The following is a 15,894-nucleotide window of genomic DNA, read 5'->3' as shown; positions in this document are numbered from 1 at the left end:
TTTTTCATGCAAAACATGAAAAATCATGGATTTGTAACAATTTGACACTAATTTAACATGATTTACATAAAATAAAAAGATCAAAATTTGAAAATGCTCACTAGATCGAACATGTGGGATATATCGCACTACTTGTGCATTTCGTATCACATTGGTGGGATAAAAGATATATCGTGGGATATATCGGCCGATACCGTCGATATTTAAAACACTGGGTATATGTGCATACCCATCAAGCTTGACGTTATCAAGTTTTGTCCTGACTATTTTCTGGTAAAATTAGTTGTACCCAACCACTGTGCTTGTTACGAAATACTACCCATATACACTTATTTTACCATAACTATGTCATCGTACAAATATTCTGCTCTTAGCATATGTTTAACGGCTTGGACCAAACACATTAGCTCATATAATTCCCTCTTGGACTCATTTTTTCTTAGTGCTTTCATTTTTTTACATGGATTTGGCTTCTCAGTTAATAACTCTCAGTTCTATTAACTAGCTTCCTAATAATGCCACGTCACTAGTTTCCAGGATTTTCTTTCTCTTTTTGGTACTTTGAGTTATATGGCACCAATCTTATTTGTTCTATCATTATCTTTTTCTAGGTGAGAGATGAGCTCGAACATTTGTTGGATGATGACATGGATATGGCTGAGATGTATTTGACAGATAAGCTTGATCATCAGCAATATGAAGAGACCTCCTTGAGGGATGAACTAGATGATAATGCATTTAAAATAGATGATGAAAGGCGAGTCATTTATTTTTGTATCATGTGCGGATATTCAACTTCATTGAGCTTTGTAAAACATTCTTGATGCCCATTAATCCACTATAAAAATTTCTAGATGCATCAATTAATGATTTCTCTTTCACATGACCTAGTTTTTACATGGCCATGATGAGTTATTATGCTTTGTGGCAGTTGATTTTTTTTAGACATGATGTTAAAAAATCCAGCTATATAGAGGTTGATAGATCTTCAAATTTTCTTTCATAGAGAAGCTGAGAAATTTATCCAAGAAAAGCCAATTACAAGGTACATGAGCTTGGTTCACAAGGAGGGCTGAAGTCCACATACAAAGCTGAGAACACTAAATGCCGTAGTTAGTGGAAAAGCTTGCTAGGGGTTTTGCTTCTCCCCATTATCTACCCGTCTACACTATGAAGTACAAGATTTGTGCAAAGGACTCATGAATCCACTTTCTTACATCAGACCCTTTTTTGCCCATGAAACAACATTGAGGGAAGTCTCCTACTAAATTAAGATGATTAACCCTACCTCCAACTTGGGAGCATTTTAAACCAAAGAGGAGGATATCTTATGCTGGCAACAACAAAGCAACTGCACACTGTATGCCAACTTATCAAGAAAAAAAACTACTCTCTTATTTGCTACAACTAGGTCAAAATGAGAGTGACTTCTTGGAATTTGAGAGAGACTGATGCTTAGCGAAACCACTTGACCAGTATTATAGTTCAGAAACCTTGTGTTTGATTACTCTAGGAAACCAAAATCATAGAACCATCTTTGGGTGTGACCTTTATATATATATATATATCTAGGTTTTACATATTATGAAAATAACCTTCGTTTTGGAACTCTATGGGGGCATTTGGATCCTTAGTAATTTATTTAAACATTAGGAAGGAAACCTCTCAGCAACATTCCTTCTCATGCAATCGAACATCACCATCTCAGTATTTCTCCTAGCAATTTGGGGTTGATTTTTAAATGGCAGATTGGCAAAAGTTCTATAGTTGGCTGCCCACCTGACCATTACTCGGACTCTTGGGTTCTTTCTTATTAGGTGATAAGTACAGGCACCCAAGTTGTCATTGAGACACAAACAACTTGATCCAATCAGAAGTGTAAAGGGCATCCTCAAGTGGTTGGCCTCAATGAATAATAGGAAGCCCATTAATGGATGTTTATCAAACGTCACTCACACGCCAACACAATCATCCCCAACACTGCACTTGAGCCTAACTACCTAGGCAGGATCTGATGACAAAATACCCTTCCTGCATCTCTAGCACCAATTATAATCATTAACCATGTGATTGAATAGAACAATAACCACGAATTGCATAAACTATTTCCCTATACGTCCAACAGGTCAAAGAACAAAAAAAGGACTACAATCTACAAACACAGCCTTAGATAAAAACTATTCGGGTGTGCAAAATAAACTATCCACATATGATTATGCATTGACAGTTTTATGCAATGTAACATACATGTCTTCAACATGAATTTTGAGGGATACAAAGAGAAACAATGGCATAAGTATGCATCATGAAAAGGTATGATAATGTCTTTCTACCTACAATATAAAAGCAACCCACATGATAAGATGTGCTATGGTAAGTAAAATCACAAGGGTTTGTTTATGTAACTGATAAAAGATCTTTTCCATGCAAACAACAATGTGGTGGATCCATGGGTGTCAAAATTCTATGATTTACAATTTATGATTTAGATCAAATCTTTGGAAAAACTATTTGAATTCTACTCGAAATCCCTTCTTAGATGAATCATACAGTTCTATAATTCAAATCCTATGATTTCCGATCAACTTGACTCTTATTTTTTACATTTTGTTTGGCTTTGAATCTATGTTTTTAAATTGGTGGAGGCTTTGAGAATCCTCTAAGAAGGGTCAATTGTTTTATTTTACTCTTTATATGACACTACATGATGGATCTCCTCTTCAGCCTTGAATTGTGGAGCTTTCTTATAGTTTCTTACTTCTTGACTAGTTGAGACACCGACTTGATCTATGAATTATTTGGAATACTTTTTTGAATGGTTGTGGTCATGGGAACTATTGAAGTAATGGCAGTTAGGATTTGACTCCAAGTTAAAAACCTATACTTTATTTCTGACATGCATCTCGTAACCAAAGTTTTCGTTGTGTGTTTTTCAAGGTTTTCATTATGTGATTTTTAACTCAAAGGTTTATTTGATTCGTCATATGATAATGGAAACTTATTAAAAGATTTTTTTCCCTTTTGAACCTCATTAGGAATTTGCATGACTCTGTTTGTGAAAATGATGGCTTTTATGCTTCATGGGGAACATTATTTTAAAGTCATCGAGTTGGTGTCAATAAATATGTTAATTATATAGCATATCTGCATGAGACTTTAAATTAATGATTTGGCGCAGTTTTTAAAAGCAATTCTTTTTTAGTCCTTCAAATTTAGGCTTTTTGGAAAATCTTTTTGGACTTCTAATCATCTCATTTTCTTGATAATGTTACTCCCAAATTTTGAGTCAAGTTTTTTAATTTAAAGCTTAGGTAAGTACTTGAAGTAATGAAATGACAACATTTAGCTTTATTTTTATTGAAAGAATGTCACAAATGTTCTGTAGCAATATATTCTACAAGATCTAATAGTTATGATGATAATTATTTGATCACATCCTTCTTCTTTTTTTATGAAATTATTAATATGATTCAATTTTTTCTATATTTTGTGAAAAAGATGATAAAAATCCTGCTATTTTACGATATCAATCCTTAAGATTTTACAATCCTATTCAGCTATCAAAGTAATTGGATCATTTGTTTAATGTATGATGGAATCAATGGAATCCTAGAGTCTAGAAATCCTTGTGGGGGGGAAAGCAAAGGAACTTCAGAGTCGTTTTGAATGGTGAGGAAACTTTCGCAATGATGCAGAACATGAAACTTACTCCCCCTTAATAGAAAATCGTGCACTAATCTATAAGCTTGGTAACTTCTTTGGGGCTTTTGGATTGGCTGTTTTGGGGAACAAAAGTTATTAGGACCCAAAAGCATAAACCAACAGCTCTTTTTGAATGGCAAGGAAACTTTCCCAATGATGCATAACATGAAACTTACTCCTCATAATTAAAAACAATTGGATCATTTGTTTAATGTATGACCTAATCAATGAAATCTTGGAGTTAAGAAATCCTCATGGGAGAAACGAAAGGAAATTCATGATTCCCTTTGAATTGCGAGGAGACTTTCCCAATGACTCATAACATGAATCTTACGCCCTCATTGTTTGGAGTATCCCCGATATTATCGAAATATCTCCAATATTATCCATATATCCAGCTTAGCGATACCAATAACACTTGTAGCAATACTGATAACACTAGTAGTCTCAGAAATTCCAGGTATCGGCGATGTATCGCTAAGTGTCCCCAATATTTTTTATTGTGTAAATTCCAGGTGTCGCTTGTATCGCTAATGTATCGATATCACCAATATTTTCAACCGTGTAAATTCTAGGTGTTGCTTGTATTGCCAGTGTATCAATGATATTTTGATAATATTGTCAATGTATCGATCTTAAAAAATCTATTTATTAAAAAATTTTCCATTTCAATTTTTTTATGGGCTGGTTGTGTATAGTGTTCAAATTGTCGACAAGAATATCGATCATATCACGATGTTATCTTTATCGCAACGTGGGTGATATTGAGACCACAATCTTTTGTTTTCTTTCCAATTGTCGACGATTTCTCAGCCAAATATCGTGTGTGATAGTCTGAAATATCGACGGATGTTTGGATGGAAGGTTGGATGGTTGGATGGATAGATGGGATGGTTGGATTGGTTTCTTATGACAACATAGGCTTTTTTAGCCCCCCCATTAAATGGAAACTTATTATGTATACATTCAATTTGCAATTTTTTGATTCCTAAATATGCAAATGTGTATTTTAACATCTCCTGAAGTTTCACTAAAAATTCTACTGTTTTCCCCATTGTTTCCCCCCATTTCCGGTTATTTGTGGTATCCCCGGCCAGTGAAACTTGTAGTGATACTGATACTTCGAACACCGTCTCCCCCATAATTGAAGTATATGTAGTGATCTATAATCATGGTAAGTTTTTGGGGCATTTGGATTGGCTTTCTTGGGGATCAAAAGTTATTGGTCCAAAAAGCAAAACCCAGCTGCTCTTCTATGACTAGATACATTTCTTTTGTCATCATTTTGTAAGTCTTTATTTCATGAACTATTTGCATCGTGAAGTCTTGTACTTATGAATGTTCTCAAAGAAAGGGATCCTGAAGATGCCAATAGGGCTGAAGAATAGAAATGCCACTTGGGTATCCGGTAACAAATCGAAATCCAATAAAAAAAGGTCCTCAACACATTACATACAACTGCTAACAACTTTTTTATCCTTTTTCTCTCAAGTTCACTATTGTACCTTGTTCTGCATTGTTAATTTAACCATTTTATCTAGTATAAGGCAGTGACATTGTTAGCACTTAGTAATATCCTAATTATCCTTCTTATGTTCCGTCTAATTGATGGTATCATTTGACACACCTTACAAAAAGTCGTCTTCTCTGATAAATAAAATCATGAGATGGATGGCATGGATCTAGAATCTTCACAGAGATCAACATAGCCATAAAAATATAAAAGCATTGCTAATTCTTATATAAAACCAATAGATATGGCTGCATTTAAGGTCTGCAAAATGTTCATATATGTGTGTTATATGAGTTGGAATATTTGGTATCAATGGAAAATGAAAATGCTTTTACCATTTGATTGAAGAGATTTTTTGCAATATTTCTCTTAGTCTGATTCTTTCTTAATGTGTTTTATCATTTTGGTTGCACATCAGGGATGAAGACTCTAAGAGCAAGGCCAAAAGCAGCTTTGTAAGCTTGAATGGTTTTAAGCCGAATATTGAGGAGCTAGAGATGCTTTTAGAAGCTTACTTTACACAAATAGAGGGCACCTTAAGCAAACTATCAACTGTACGGCATGCTTCCTTTTATTCATTTGTGGCCTATTCACTAATTCTATGCAAATGCTCATTTTTCAGCAAAGCATCTCCTTACCATTATTTTTTATCCTTCAGTACTCATGTTTATGTCTTGCTTGGATGCACAAGTGATTTGAGTTGCAAACATTCAGTTTAATGAAGAGAAAAAGACAAAAGTGAATGTTTTGAAGTGTTCCTAATGATGAAATAGCTTCAACATCTCAATGTAGGCTTCCATGATTTGGAAAGTGGTGTATAGGATGGGAACTAGTTCGTCAATGGTGTCATGTATACCATTGGAGATGGCTCCCAGGTTAGATTCTTGGAGGATACTTGGTGTTGGGTAAGACCATTTTATTTTGATTTTTTAAAATTGTAAATGAAGGGTATTGCCACTGAAAGAAGTGAAGGTCGGACAGTGTTATTCATTCTTAGATTTCTCGATCTTAGATGTTAGATGGTGTGGATCCTGAAGTTCTAGACAAATCTTTGAGATGATGGAATTGATGACTCTTTTCGTCCTTTGCTAATTGCAAGAGTGCAGCTGGTAAGTAGTGGTAATTGGTAAGGACAATTGGAGGTGGAGATATGGGGAATTGGGAATATTTTTGGTGTATCCTTTTATGCATCATTTCAACAAGGAATGAATGAATGGAATTTAGCTCCGATGTCATAAATTTGGTCATACAAGGGAACCCCGGGGTGATTGCCTTTTGGTAGTTGGTTGGTAAGGTAAGGTTCTTACCATGAATCATCTAAGAAAGGAATAGAAGGAAAACAAATGGCATATCAACAATTATGCTGTTGTTTTCTATTGGACTAAGTGACAATCTACTTCAATATGCTTTTTCCTCCCATGGAAGATTGACTATTAGCAATGTGAATGGCAACTTGATTGTCACAACAATAACACTTATAACCTTTTTAGAGTTGGCTTGTGACTTGAGGACCTAGCTTGTTTTGAGTTACTCCAAGCACATGCACAAAACAAACACATTCATACACCTTTGAAGTAAGAGAAAATGAAACCAACTTAGGTTTTAAAACTTTCAATGGGAAATTGACATCAAGAATTGGAGTGGGCATCCTATTTCTACATGTAGTAGTGAGTACTGCTTCATCCCGATATATTTTAGGAGATTCCATACTTGAGATAATTTTTTAAAAAAGATTCATACCTGAGATGATATACCTAACAACCTCTAAAAGATGACGGTTATTTCTCTTAGCCATCCCGTTTTGTCGAGGGGTATAAAGACATGAGTTTGCGATTTTATACTATTTTCTAGACGGTATATGTGTAGATCACGAGGTAGATGCTAATGAGCATTTTCAGACCTAACAACCTTTATTTTTACCCAAAATTAAGTCTATACCAAACATTTTCCTAATGGATGGAACCTCATCTCTCTTTTCATAAGATATCCAGTAAAATGTGAGCAATCATCAATAAAAGAGATGATATTTTAGTGAAGGTCCCACACATCAGAGTGGATAAGAGAGAAACAACTAGAGCTCTATTTTGTTAGAAACAAAAAATAATAATAATAATAATTAATTAAAAAAATTAATGTGTTAAAAAAACTAACATGTTTCATATTGAGAATTCAAATCTCTAACAAATTTGTTTGGAAAAAGGAATTAAAGCGAAAGGGAATAACACGAAAGACTGTTATAAATGTTCATCCTCATTGACATTAAACAACTCATGAACAAAAGTAGACGAGCCATTTCAGTCTTCAACAAGTGTTGTCTTCATGACCACTGCCAATATGCTTCCTGGTTCTTATGTCTTTAATAACATAATAAGATGAAAAGAATGGGGCAATGCAAGCCAACCTCTTTGTGAGAGAACTAATAGGCAACAAATTAGATGGAAAGCACAAAATAGGAACTTTAGATGGTAAAGACAAAGATAGAGAAAGTTAGTACCCTCCCTTCCTAATGGAATTAGAGGATGATCAATCAGCTAATCTTCTACCACTAAAGATGGAGGATAAAGAAGCTAAACCATCCTTCTTTCTTGTCAAATGATCAGAGGGACCCCCAGGGTGATTGCTTTTGGGTGGTTGGTTGATAAGGTAAGGTTTTGATTGTGAATCATCTTAGAAGGGAACATGTAATAATTATTATTTTATCCATGATATAAGAGAAGAAAAGGAATAGTATGAAGAAGAAAGAGAAGGAAAAGAGAGCCTAACATCTCTCTCTTAGCATCTTATGTTAAGTTAACCCTAAACAAAACTTAATAAAAATATGGTACACCACAAGAGTATTAAAGCCCATGGACCATATGTGACATTTCTAACGAATACCAATGATGTATTTTGTCTTTAGGAGGTGGAAATTAGGATCATCTTTTTATTCACCAAACTTTAATGATGGATGTGTGGTGGTGACTTTCCTTTACCTTTAATGGGCTGGGGTGGTTGATGCCTAAGTTAATCCTGGGTTTGTGGGATCATGAAATTGGTGAAGGCATGGTGAAAGAGGGCAAGCTCTTTGGAGATAAATCTTAGCTAGGAGGATCATGAATGATTTGGAAAGAAAGAAATAATATAATGTTCAGTAACAAGGTAAAGACCCTAGAAGAGGTGTTTCGGAGTTCAAGAAGGAAGAAGGTGGCATGGCTTACATGCTACCACATGTGCCCATTGTTCAAAGTATCCTCGATATTAGGATAATATCCCTGATATTAAGTTAATATCCCCGATATTAAGTTAATATCCTCGATATTATCCGTATCTCCCGTTCGACAATACCGATAATACTAGTAGTATCAGAAAGTCTAGGTTTCGGCGATATATTGCTAAGTATCGCCATTGTATTGCCATGGCAGGGGGATCCTATATCCCCATATTTGTTCATGTTGATAATGGAGGCCCTCGGTGGAATGATTGAAAGAGGAGCTAAGGTTAACTTGGTTAATGGATTCAGGGTGGATAATTCAGATATTCAAGTTACGCACTTACGGTTTGCCAATGATACATTATTATTTTGTGAAGTGGATGCTTTAAAAGTAAGTAATCTTTGATCAATCATTGTATGCTTTGAAGCAGTATTGGGTTTGAAGGTAAATATTAGCAAAAGCAAACTGCTGGGGATGGGTATCTCTAAGGAGGAAGTGGAATCCTTTGCAAGAATTTTCGGATGTAGGGAAGGATCTTTTCCTACCTTGTACCTTGGTCTTCCTTTATGTATTGGAAAACCCACGAAACATTTATGGGATATAGTGGTGGAGAGATTTGAAAGTAAATTATCTTAATGGAGGCGTGGATACTTATCTTTGGGTGGAAGGTTAACTCTAATTAAGGTGGCAATGTGTAACCTTCTAGTTTATTATATGTTGTTATTTAAATGTCCAAAGTTGGTGTTAAGCGGGATTTCTCGTGGAAGGGGGCGGAAGACAATCACAAATTTCACCTTATGAAGTGGGAGGATGTTTACAAGCGGTGGGACCAAGGGGGAGCAGGGTTAAGGAGTTTGGAGATCATGAATTTGGCCTTGTTAGGGAAATGGGTTTGGAGGTTTGAAGTGGATGAGTGTTCATTTTGGAGAGAAGTGATATGAAGGAAACATGGGGTAGATGAAAGGGGTAGGTGGACAAGGTTGTCCTCATTGTATAGGTCATCATATCTTTGGAGAGTTGTGGTGTCGATGAAAAGCAAAGTATGGGAAAGGGGTACGATTGCATTTGGGGGATGGGAAATCTGTTGGGTTTTGGGAGGACATTTGGGTGGGGGAACGGAAGTTGATTGAAAATTTTCCACGCTTTTGAGGGTGGCTTGTGTTGACAAGTGCTTTTCCATCAAACGGGAGCAAGTCATTTGGGCTCTGCCATGTAGAAGGAATTTTGTGACAGTTTAGAGTCCTTTTGAAAAAGTCTGCCTTTCTTTATTGACAATTGCCCATTATATAGGTAGATTACAAGCTATTTAGGGAAGAAATACAAGCTGATCTTCAGCCCCTACCATATATACATCTATCTAAATATACTGTACAGCTAATATATCCTAATTAAGGAAGGAATAAATCTGTATAACTATCATATCAGTCAAAGCTGTAGATATTAGCTGTAAATCTGCTATTAGCTGTAAATCTGCTGTAGATATTAGCTGTAAATCTGTAAATCTGTAAATCTGCAAAGCTGTAAATCTGTAAATCTGTAAATCTGTAAAGCTGTAAATCTGCTGTGTAGATTGATATTTCCTTTGACATCCCCCCTCAAATTGATGCTGGTAAATCGACAAGCATCAATTTCCTAACGAGAAAATGATGGCGCTGACGTGGCATGGATTTTGTGAAGATATCGGCGATCTGCAAAGTTGTGGAGATATGTGGAAGAGTGATGACTTGATGATCATAGGCTTCCCTGATTGAGTGACAGTCAACCTCGATGTGCTTGGTGCGTTCGTGATAGACTGGGTTTGCGGCAATTTGGATGGCACTAGTGTTGTCAGCATGGAGTGGAGTAGGAGAATGAAACTGAGCTCTGTGAGGAGACCACGCAGCCAAATGATCTCGGAGCATGCTGCAGACATGGCTCGGTACTCGGCCTCAGTAGATGATTTGGAGACGTGGTCCTGCTTCTTGCATTTCCAAGAGATAGGGGCATCACCAAGAAACATACACCAGCCGGTAGTAGATTTCCTGGTGTCTGGGCAGCCAGCCCAGTCAGCGTCACTATAGGCTTGTAGCTGAAGTGAAGAACCGGAAGGGAAGAATAAGCCACGAGTAGGTGTCCCAAGAATGTAGCGAATTATGCGGCGGATTGCAAATAGATGGAGATGCCTCGGTGCTTGCATGAATTTGCTGACGGTATGAACAGCATAAGAGATGTCTGGTCGGGTAATGGTTAGATAGATAAGACTACCAACCAACTTCCGATAGGTAGTAGGATCCTCAAGAAGCTCCCCTTCGTCACGTCGATATTTCACATTAAGTTCCATGGGGGTGTCAACCGAAGTAGCGTTGGTGAGACCGGCTAGCTGAACCAGATCTTGACTATACTTGTGCTGATGCAAGAGGAGACCGTGCGGCTGATGATGCACCTCTAAACCCAAGAAATAGGTGAGCTGGCCAAGATCTTTCATGTGAAATGTAGAATTCAACAAAGTCTGAACTGCAGAGATTGCCTCCAAGTCAAAGCCAGTGATGACGATATCGTCCACATAAACAAGGAGGACGACGATACCGTGGATGTCCTTTGTAGAAATTGATAGCAGACATACTGACTTTCAATGAAAGAAAAACTAAGCAAAGTGGATCGAAACTTCTCAAACCATACTCTTGGGGCCCGCTTCAAACCATACAAAGAACGTTTCAGTTTGCAAACATCAGTAGGTGAGGAAGTGGGCATACCAGAGGGAAGTTTCAAGTAAACGTCTTCCTTGAGATCACCGTGGAGAAATGCGTTCTTAACATCCATTTGATGTAAGGGCCAGGATTGGATGCAGCAAGAGCGAGTATAGTTCGGACAGTGGTCATTTTGGCGACCGGTGCAAAGGTCTCATCATAGTCGAGACCATATTCTTGTTTGTTGCCAAGTGCCACTAACCGAGCTTTGTAACGATCTATGGACCCATCGGAATTAAGCTTGATAGAAAACACGAACTTACTGCCAAGGGGTTTCACGGAGGAGGGACATGGAACAACATCCCATGTTTGGTTTTCTTCAAGTGCGAGAAGTTCGGTTTCAATTGCTTTTCGCCAACACTCATGCTCCATTGCCTGTTTATAAGATGAAGGAAGAGAAATAGACGACAAAGTGGCTGTGAAGGATGAAGGAGAAGAGAAACCAAACCTATCTGGGGGTCTACGAACCCGAGTACTGAGTCGGAGAGAGGGAGGTGCAGGTGCTGAAACAGGAGCAGCAGTCGGGGAAGAATCTTGAGGGGGCTCAGGAGGTGCTGAAGGTTGGTGGGAAGTGGCGGTGGAGCGTCGTCGATACACTAGGAGAGGTTTAGAAGGGACTGGATCTGCAAGAGAGTTAGGAAACATAGGCAAAACAGAAAATGAAGGAGAAACATGATCCTGATGGGTAGAAAAGAAATATTGATTTTCGAAAAAAATCACATTTCTAGAAACTCGAATGCGACACAGATTTGGATCATAGCAAAGAAAACCTTTCTGCTGTACTGAATATCCTAGAAAAGCACATTTAATTGACTGAGCCGTAAGTTTTGTGCGTTCATGTGCAGGAAGATGAACATAACAGACACAACCAAAGGTACGAAGGTTAGAATAAGTTGGAGGGTGACCAAATAACCTGGTGAAAGGTGAGTCATGGTTCAATGTAGGAGAAGGCAATCTGTTAATGAGATGGACAGCAGTGGAAAGAGCTTCACACCAAAATTGAGAGGGCGTGGAAGATTCTAACAGAAGAGTGCGAACCACATCAAGAAGGTGACGGTTCTTCCTTTCAGCCACTCCATTTTGTTGAGGTGTCGAAGGGCAAGACCGTTGAGAGATGATGCCATGATTCTGTAGGAAGTCCTGAAACAAATGAGACATACTCACCCCCATTGTCAGAACGAAGGATTTTGACATGGGCCGAAAATTGTGTCTGAATATATGCATGAAAAATCTTAAAAACAGAAAATACTTCGTCTTTGGAATGAAGGAAATAAATCCATGTGAAACGACTATAGTCGTCAATAAAAGTGACAAAGTATTTGTAATTAGCATGCGAAGTGACTGGTGCCATACCCCACACATCACTATGTATCAAATCGAAAGGTTTGACAACATGCGGTGTGTGAAAAGGAAAGGGTAGAGTTTTACTTTTGCCAAGTCTGCAAGAATTGCAATCAAACTCAACAACACTAAGAGATGGTGTTTCATTATTCCCAAGAAAACCAGATTTCAATAAAGCATGAAGTACATTAGAGTTTGGATGTCCGAGACGTTTATGCCACGCTCGGTAATCAACATGAGCAGAATTACAAGCGACAAAAGGCAAAGAAAAAGAAGACAAAGGAAATTGAAGAGGAAAAAGACGTCCCACTTTAGGCCCCCTCGCGATCATCCGCCCTGACTGTTGATCCTGCACAACACAACCAGATTTAGAAAACTCTACTTTACAATCATTATCAACTAACTGACCGACAGACACAAGATTGGTGGTAAGACCGGGAGATATGAAGACATCAGTGAGAGAGGAGGAAACATCACCAGTGGCCGTGATAGGTAAATGATTGCCATCAGCAGTATGAATTTTGAGATTTCCAAAATATTTGTTTACATTGGTAAGAGAAGCAGCATTGTTTGTCATATGATGGGAAGCCCCGGAATCAAAGTACCAAGGAGATGATGTAGTGAAGGGTTTACCTGAGAGTCCTAAAGCTGAAAATGCAGAAATAATCATTTGTTGAATCATGTCAGGGGTCACGGGTTGGACTGAAACGGGAGCAAGAGCAGGAGCACTTTGTGTTGTATTCACCAAACTACCCGCACTAGAAGAGCCAACTGAGACAGTATATGCTGTCTCCGATTTCTTGGGGGGTCGAGTTGGGCATTCCTTGATGATATGGCCATCCTTTTTGCAATAGTTGCAGAATTTTCGGGAATTTGCAGCATAATGACCAAATCCCTTGCAACAGAAGCACTGAACAGTGCTCATATCCCTGCTTCGTGGCCTGCCTTGTGCTGCATAGGCTACAGGAACAGATGTAGATCGTCGTTGTTCCATGGTGGTTTGAGTGAGAAGGCGCTGTTCCTCGCGAAGAAGATCATTTAGGCATGTATCCAAGGAGGGGACAGATTCTCGGTTCATAAGATTGGATGTGGTGCCTTCAAATTCAGACCTTAGTTTCATTAGAAATTGATCCCTCTGAGTAGTTTCATGGACAGATTGAACAGAACTAAGACCTTTGGATGGTAAGTCAGCATAAACTATATCAGTGTATTCAGCCCAAAGATTAGTGAATCTAGAGTAAAAATCAGAGATAGAAAGACTATCCTGTTGGAGAGTGGCCAATTCATGTTCAAGCTGGAAACGACGAGCAGTGTTTTGTTGACTGTAGACCTTCTTCAGGTATGTCCACATCTGAGCTGCAGTCTGAGAAGATCGAAGGTTCAAGATGATGTTGGGTTCAACGGATCCCAAAATCCATGCCATAACTTGTGCGTCCTTGACTTCCAACTTGGCGTGTCGGTCTTTGTCTTTGTCTTTGTCAGGAGCTAGGTTACTGCCATCAACATGTCCCCACAACTCCTTACCTTTGACGAAAATCCTGAAATGAAACGCCCAAGCAGAGTAGTTCTTGCCATTGAAACGAATCAAAGAAACATCAGACTTATCGGAAGACATGAGGTCAACAGAACTAGAACAAGAATAACCGAGACTAAGAAACTTGAGAGCACGAGACAAATGGAAATTTAGAGCTATAGCTCTGATACCATGACAGTTTAGAGTCCTTTTGAAAAAGTCTGCCTTTCTTTATTGACAATTGCCCATTATATAGGTAGATTACAAGCTATTTAGGGAAGAAATACAAGCTGATCTTCAGCCCCTACCATATATACATCTATCTAAATATACTGTACAGCTAATATATCCTAATTAAGGAAGGAATAAATCTGTATAACTGTCATATCAGTCAAAGCTGTAGATATTAGCTGTAAATCTGCTGTAGATATTAGCTGTAAATCTGCTGTAAATCTGTAAATCTGCAAAGCTGTAAATCTGTAAATCTGTAAATCTGTAAAGCTGTAAATCTGTAAATCTGTAAAGCTGTAAATCTGCTGTGTAGATTGATATTTCCTTTGACATTTTGAGGATGAAGAGATAGAAGAGTTAATTGGGTTGCTTCAATTGTTGTCAAAGGTGCAATTGTCTCCCTCAAAAAAGGATTCCTTGAAATGGTTATATGAAAAATTAGAAAAAATTTCAGTGAAGTCCTTCTATAAGGGTCTTAAGTGGAGTCGGTATCTTTGATGAACCTAGTCTGATGGCTTTCATTTGGCGATATGGTGCTCTTCCAAAGGTGGCGGCATTCGCTTGGTTAGCAGGAAGCAACCTTCAAAAAAGGAAGCTAATCCTTCTGAATGTTTGTGTCATGTGTTATCAAGATGCGGAATCAGTGGACCATCTTTTCCTACATTGTTTATTTGCGAAAAGTTTGTGGGATTGTTTCTTTAAATCTTTCGCTGTAGATTAGGTGATTCCAAGCTCTATTGATCGTTCTTTATGGCATGGCATGGTGGAGGAAAAGGAAAGGTAGGGAAAGATGTTTGGCGAATAAGTCTAGTAGCGGGTATTTGGTTCATCTGGTTAGAAAGGAACGACCATTGCTTTAGAAATTAACAAAAGGAATGTTTTGGATGTTTTCTACAAGGTGAAATCTCATATCAAGGAATGGGTGTATGCATTAAAAGTTGTCAAGTAGTTTTCGGATAATTAAGTAGAGTTGTAATTTTCTGTTTTAGTTTTCAATCTTTGTATTATTTGGTTGCTTGGGGTGGAAGAGTATTGGGCCCCTCGTCCATTCATATTTGAACTTGCTTGGCTAGAGATGGAAGGTTTTATTGAGAAAATCAAGGAGTGATGGTCTTCTTTTTCAATTGAAGGTCTTGCAGGCTTCTCGTTGTTTCAGAAATTAAAGCTTTTAAAAGGTAACATTAACGTTTGGAGAAAAGACGTCTGGTATCATCACAAAGAAGAGACTTTGAAATTTTTACATAACATTCAGGCTATTGATATCAAAGAAGAGGGGGAGCTTTCAGAAGAAGAGAGGGCTTGGAGGGAGTTGTATAGGCCAAAGTATAACGTTGGGATGAGAGGGGAGGAAATAAAGTGAGAGCATTCATGGACTCGTTGGTTAAAAGAGGGAGATAGGAATATGAAGTTTTTCCATGCCATTGCAAGTGCATGAGCCAGAACAAATAAAATAAAAAATTTAATGGTGGAAGGGGAGAGAATTGAATGTAAGGATAAAGTTTGTTCAACAATTGTTAACTTCTATAAAGCACTTCTTAAGAGGGAAGAATGGGTAAGACCTAAGCTTGATTACCTTCCATTCACCTCTTTTTCAAGTTCGTTAGTGGAATGGCTTGGAAAGGCTTTCTTTGAGGAGGAAATCAAGAGGGCAGTCTCAGAGTTGGGTAGAGATAAGCC

The 15,894-nt window shown here is 37.9% G+C and overlaps 1 protein-coding gene across 1 annotated transcript in view; it reads left to right on the top strand.

The window, feature by feature from the left end:
- Positions 1–15,894, top strand: part of LOC131235469 (magnesium transporter MRS2-F-like) — a 48,597-nt gene that overhangs the window by 27,754 nt on the left and 4,949 nt on the right. The window contains exons 4-5 of the mRNA XM_058232654.1: positions 612–757; positions 5,634–5,769. Coding sequence (XP_058088637.1) covers positions 612–757; positions 5,634–5,769 — 282 coding nt within the window. The remainder of the gene's footprint in view (positions 1–611; positions 758–5,633; positions 5,770–15,894) is intronic.

The sequence above is a fragment of the Magnolia sinica genome, chromosome 19 (assembly GCF_029962835.1).
Source record: "Magnolia sinica isolate HGM2019 chromosome 19, MsV1, whole genome shotgun sequence".
Taxonomy (NCBI): domain Eukaryota; kingdom Viridiplantae; phylum Streptophyta; class Magnoliopsida; order Magnoliales; family Magnoliaceae; genus Magnolia; species Magnolia sinica.
The sequence above is the reverse complement of the archived record's forward strand: the minus strand, read 5'-3'. Positions and strand labels throughout refer to the sequence as shown.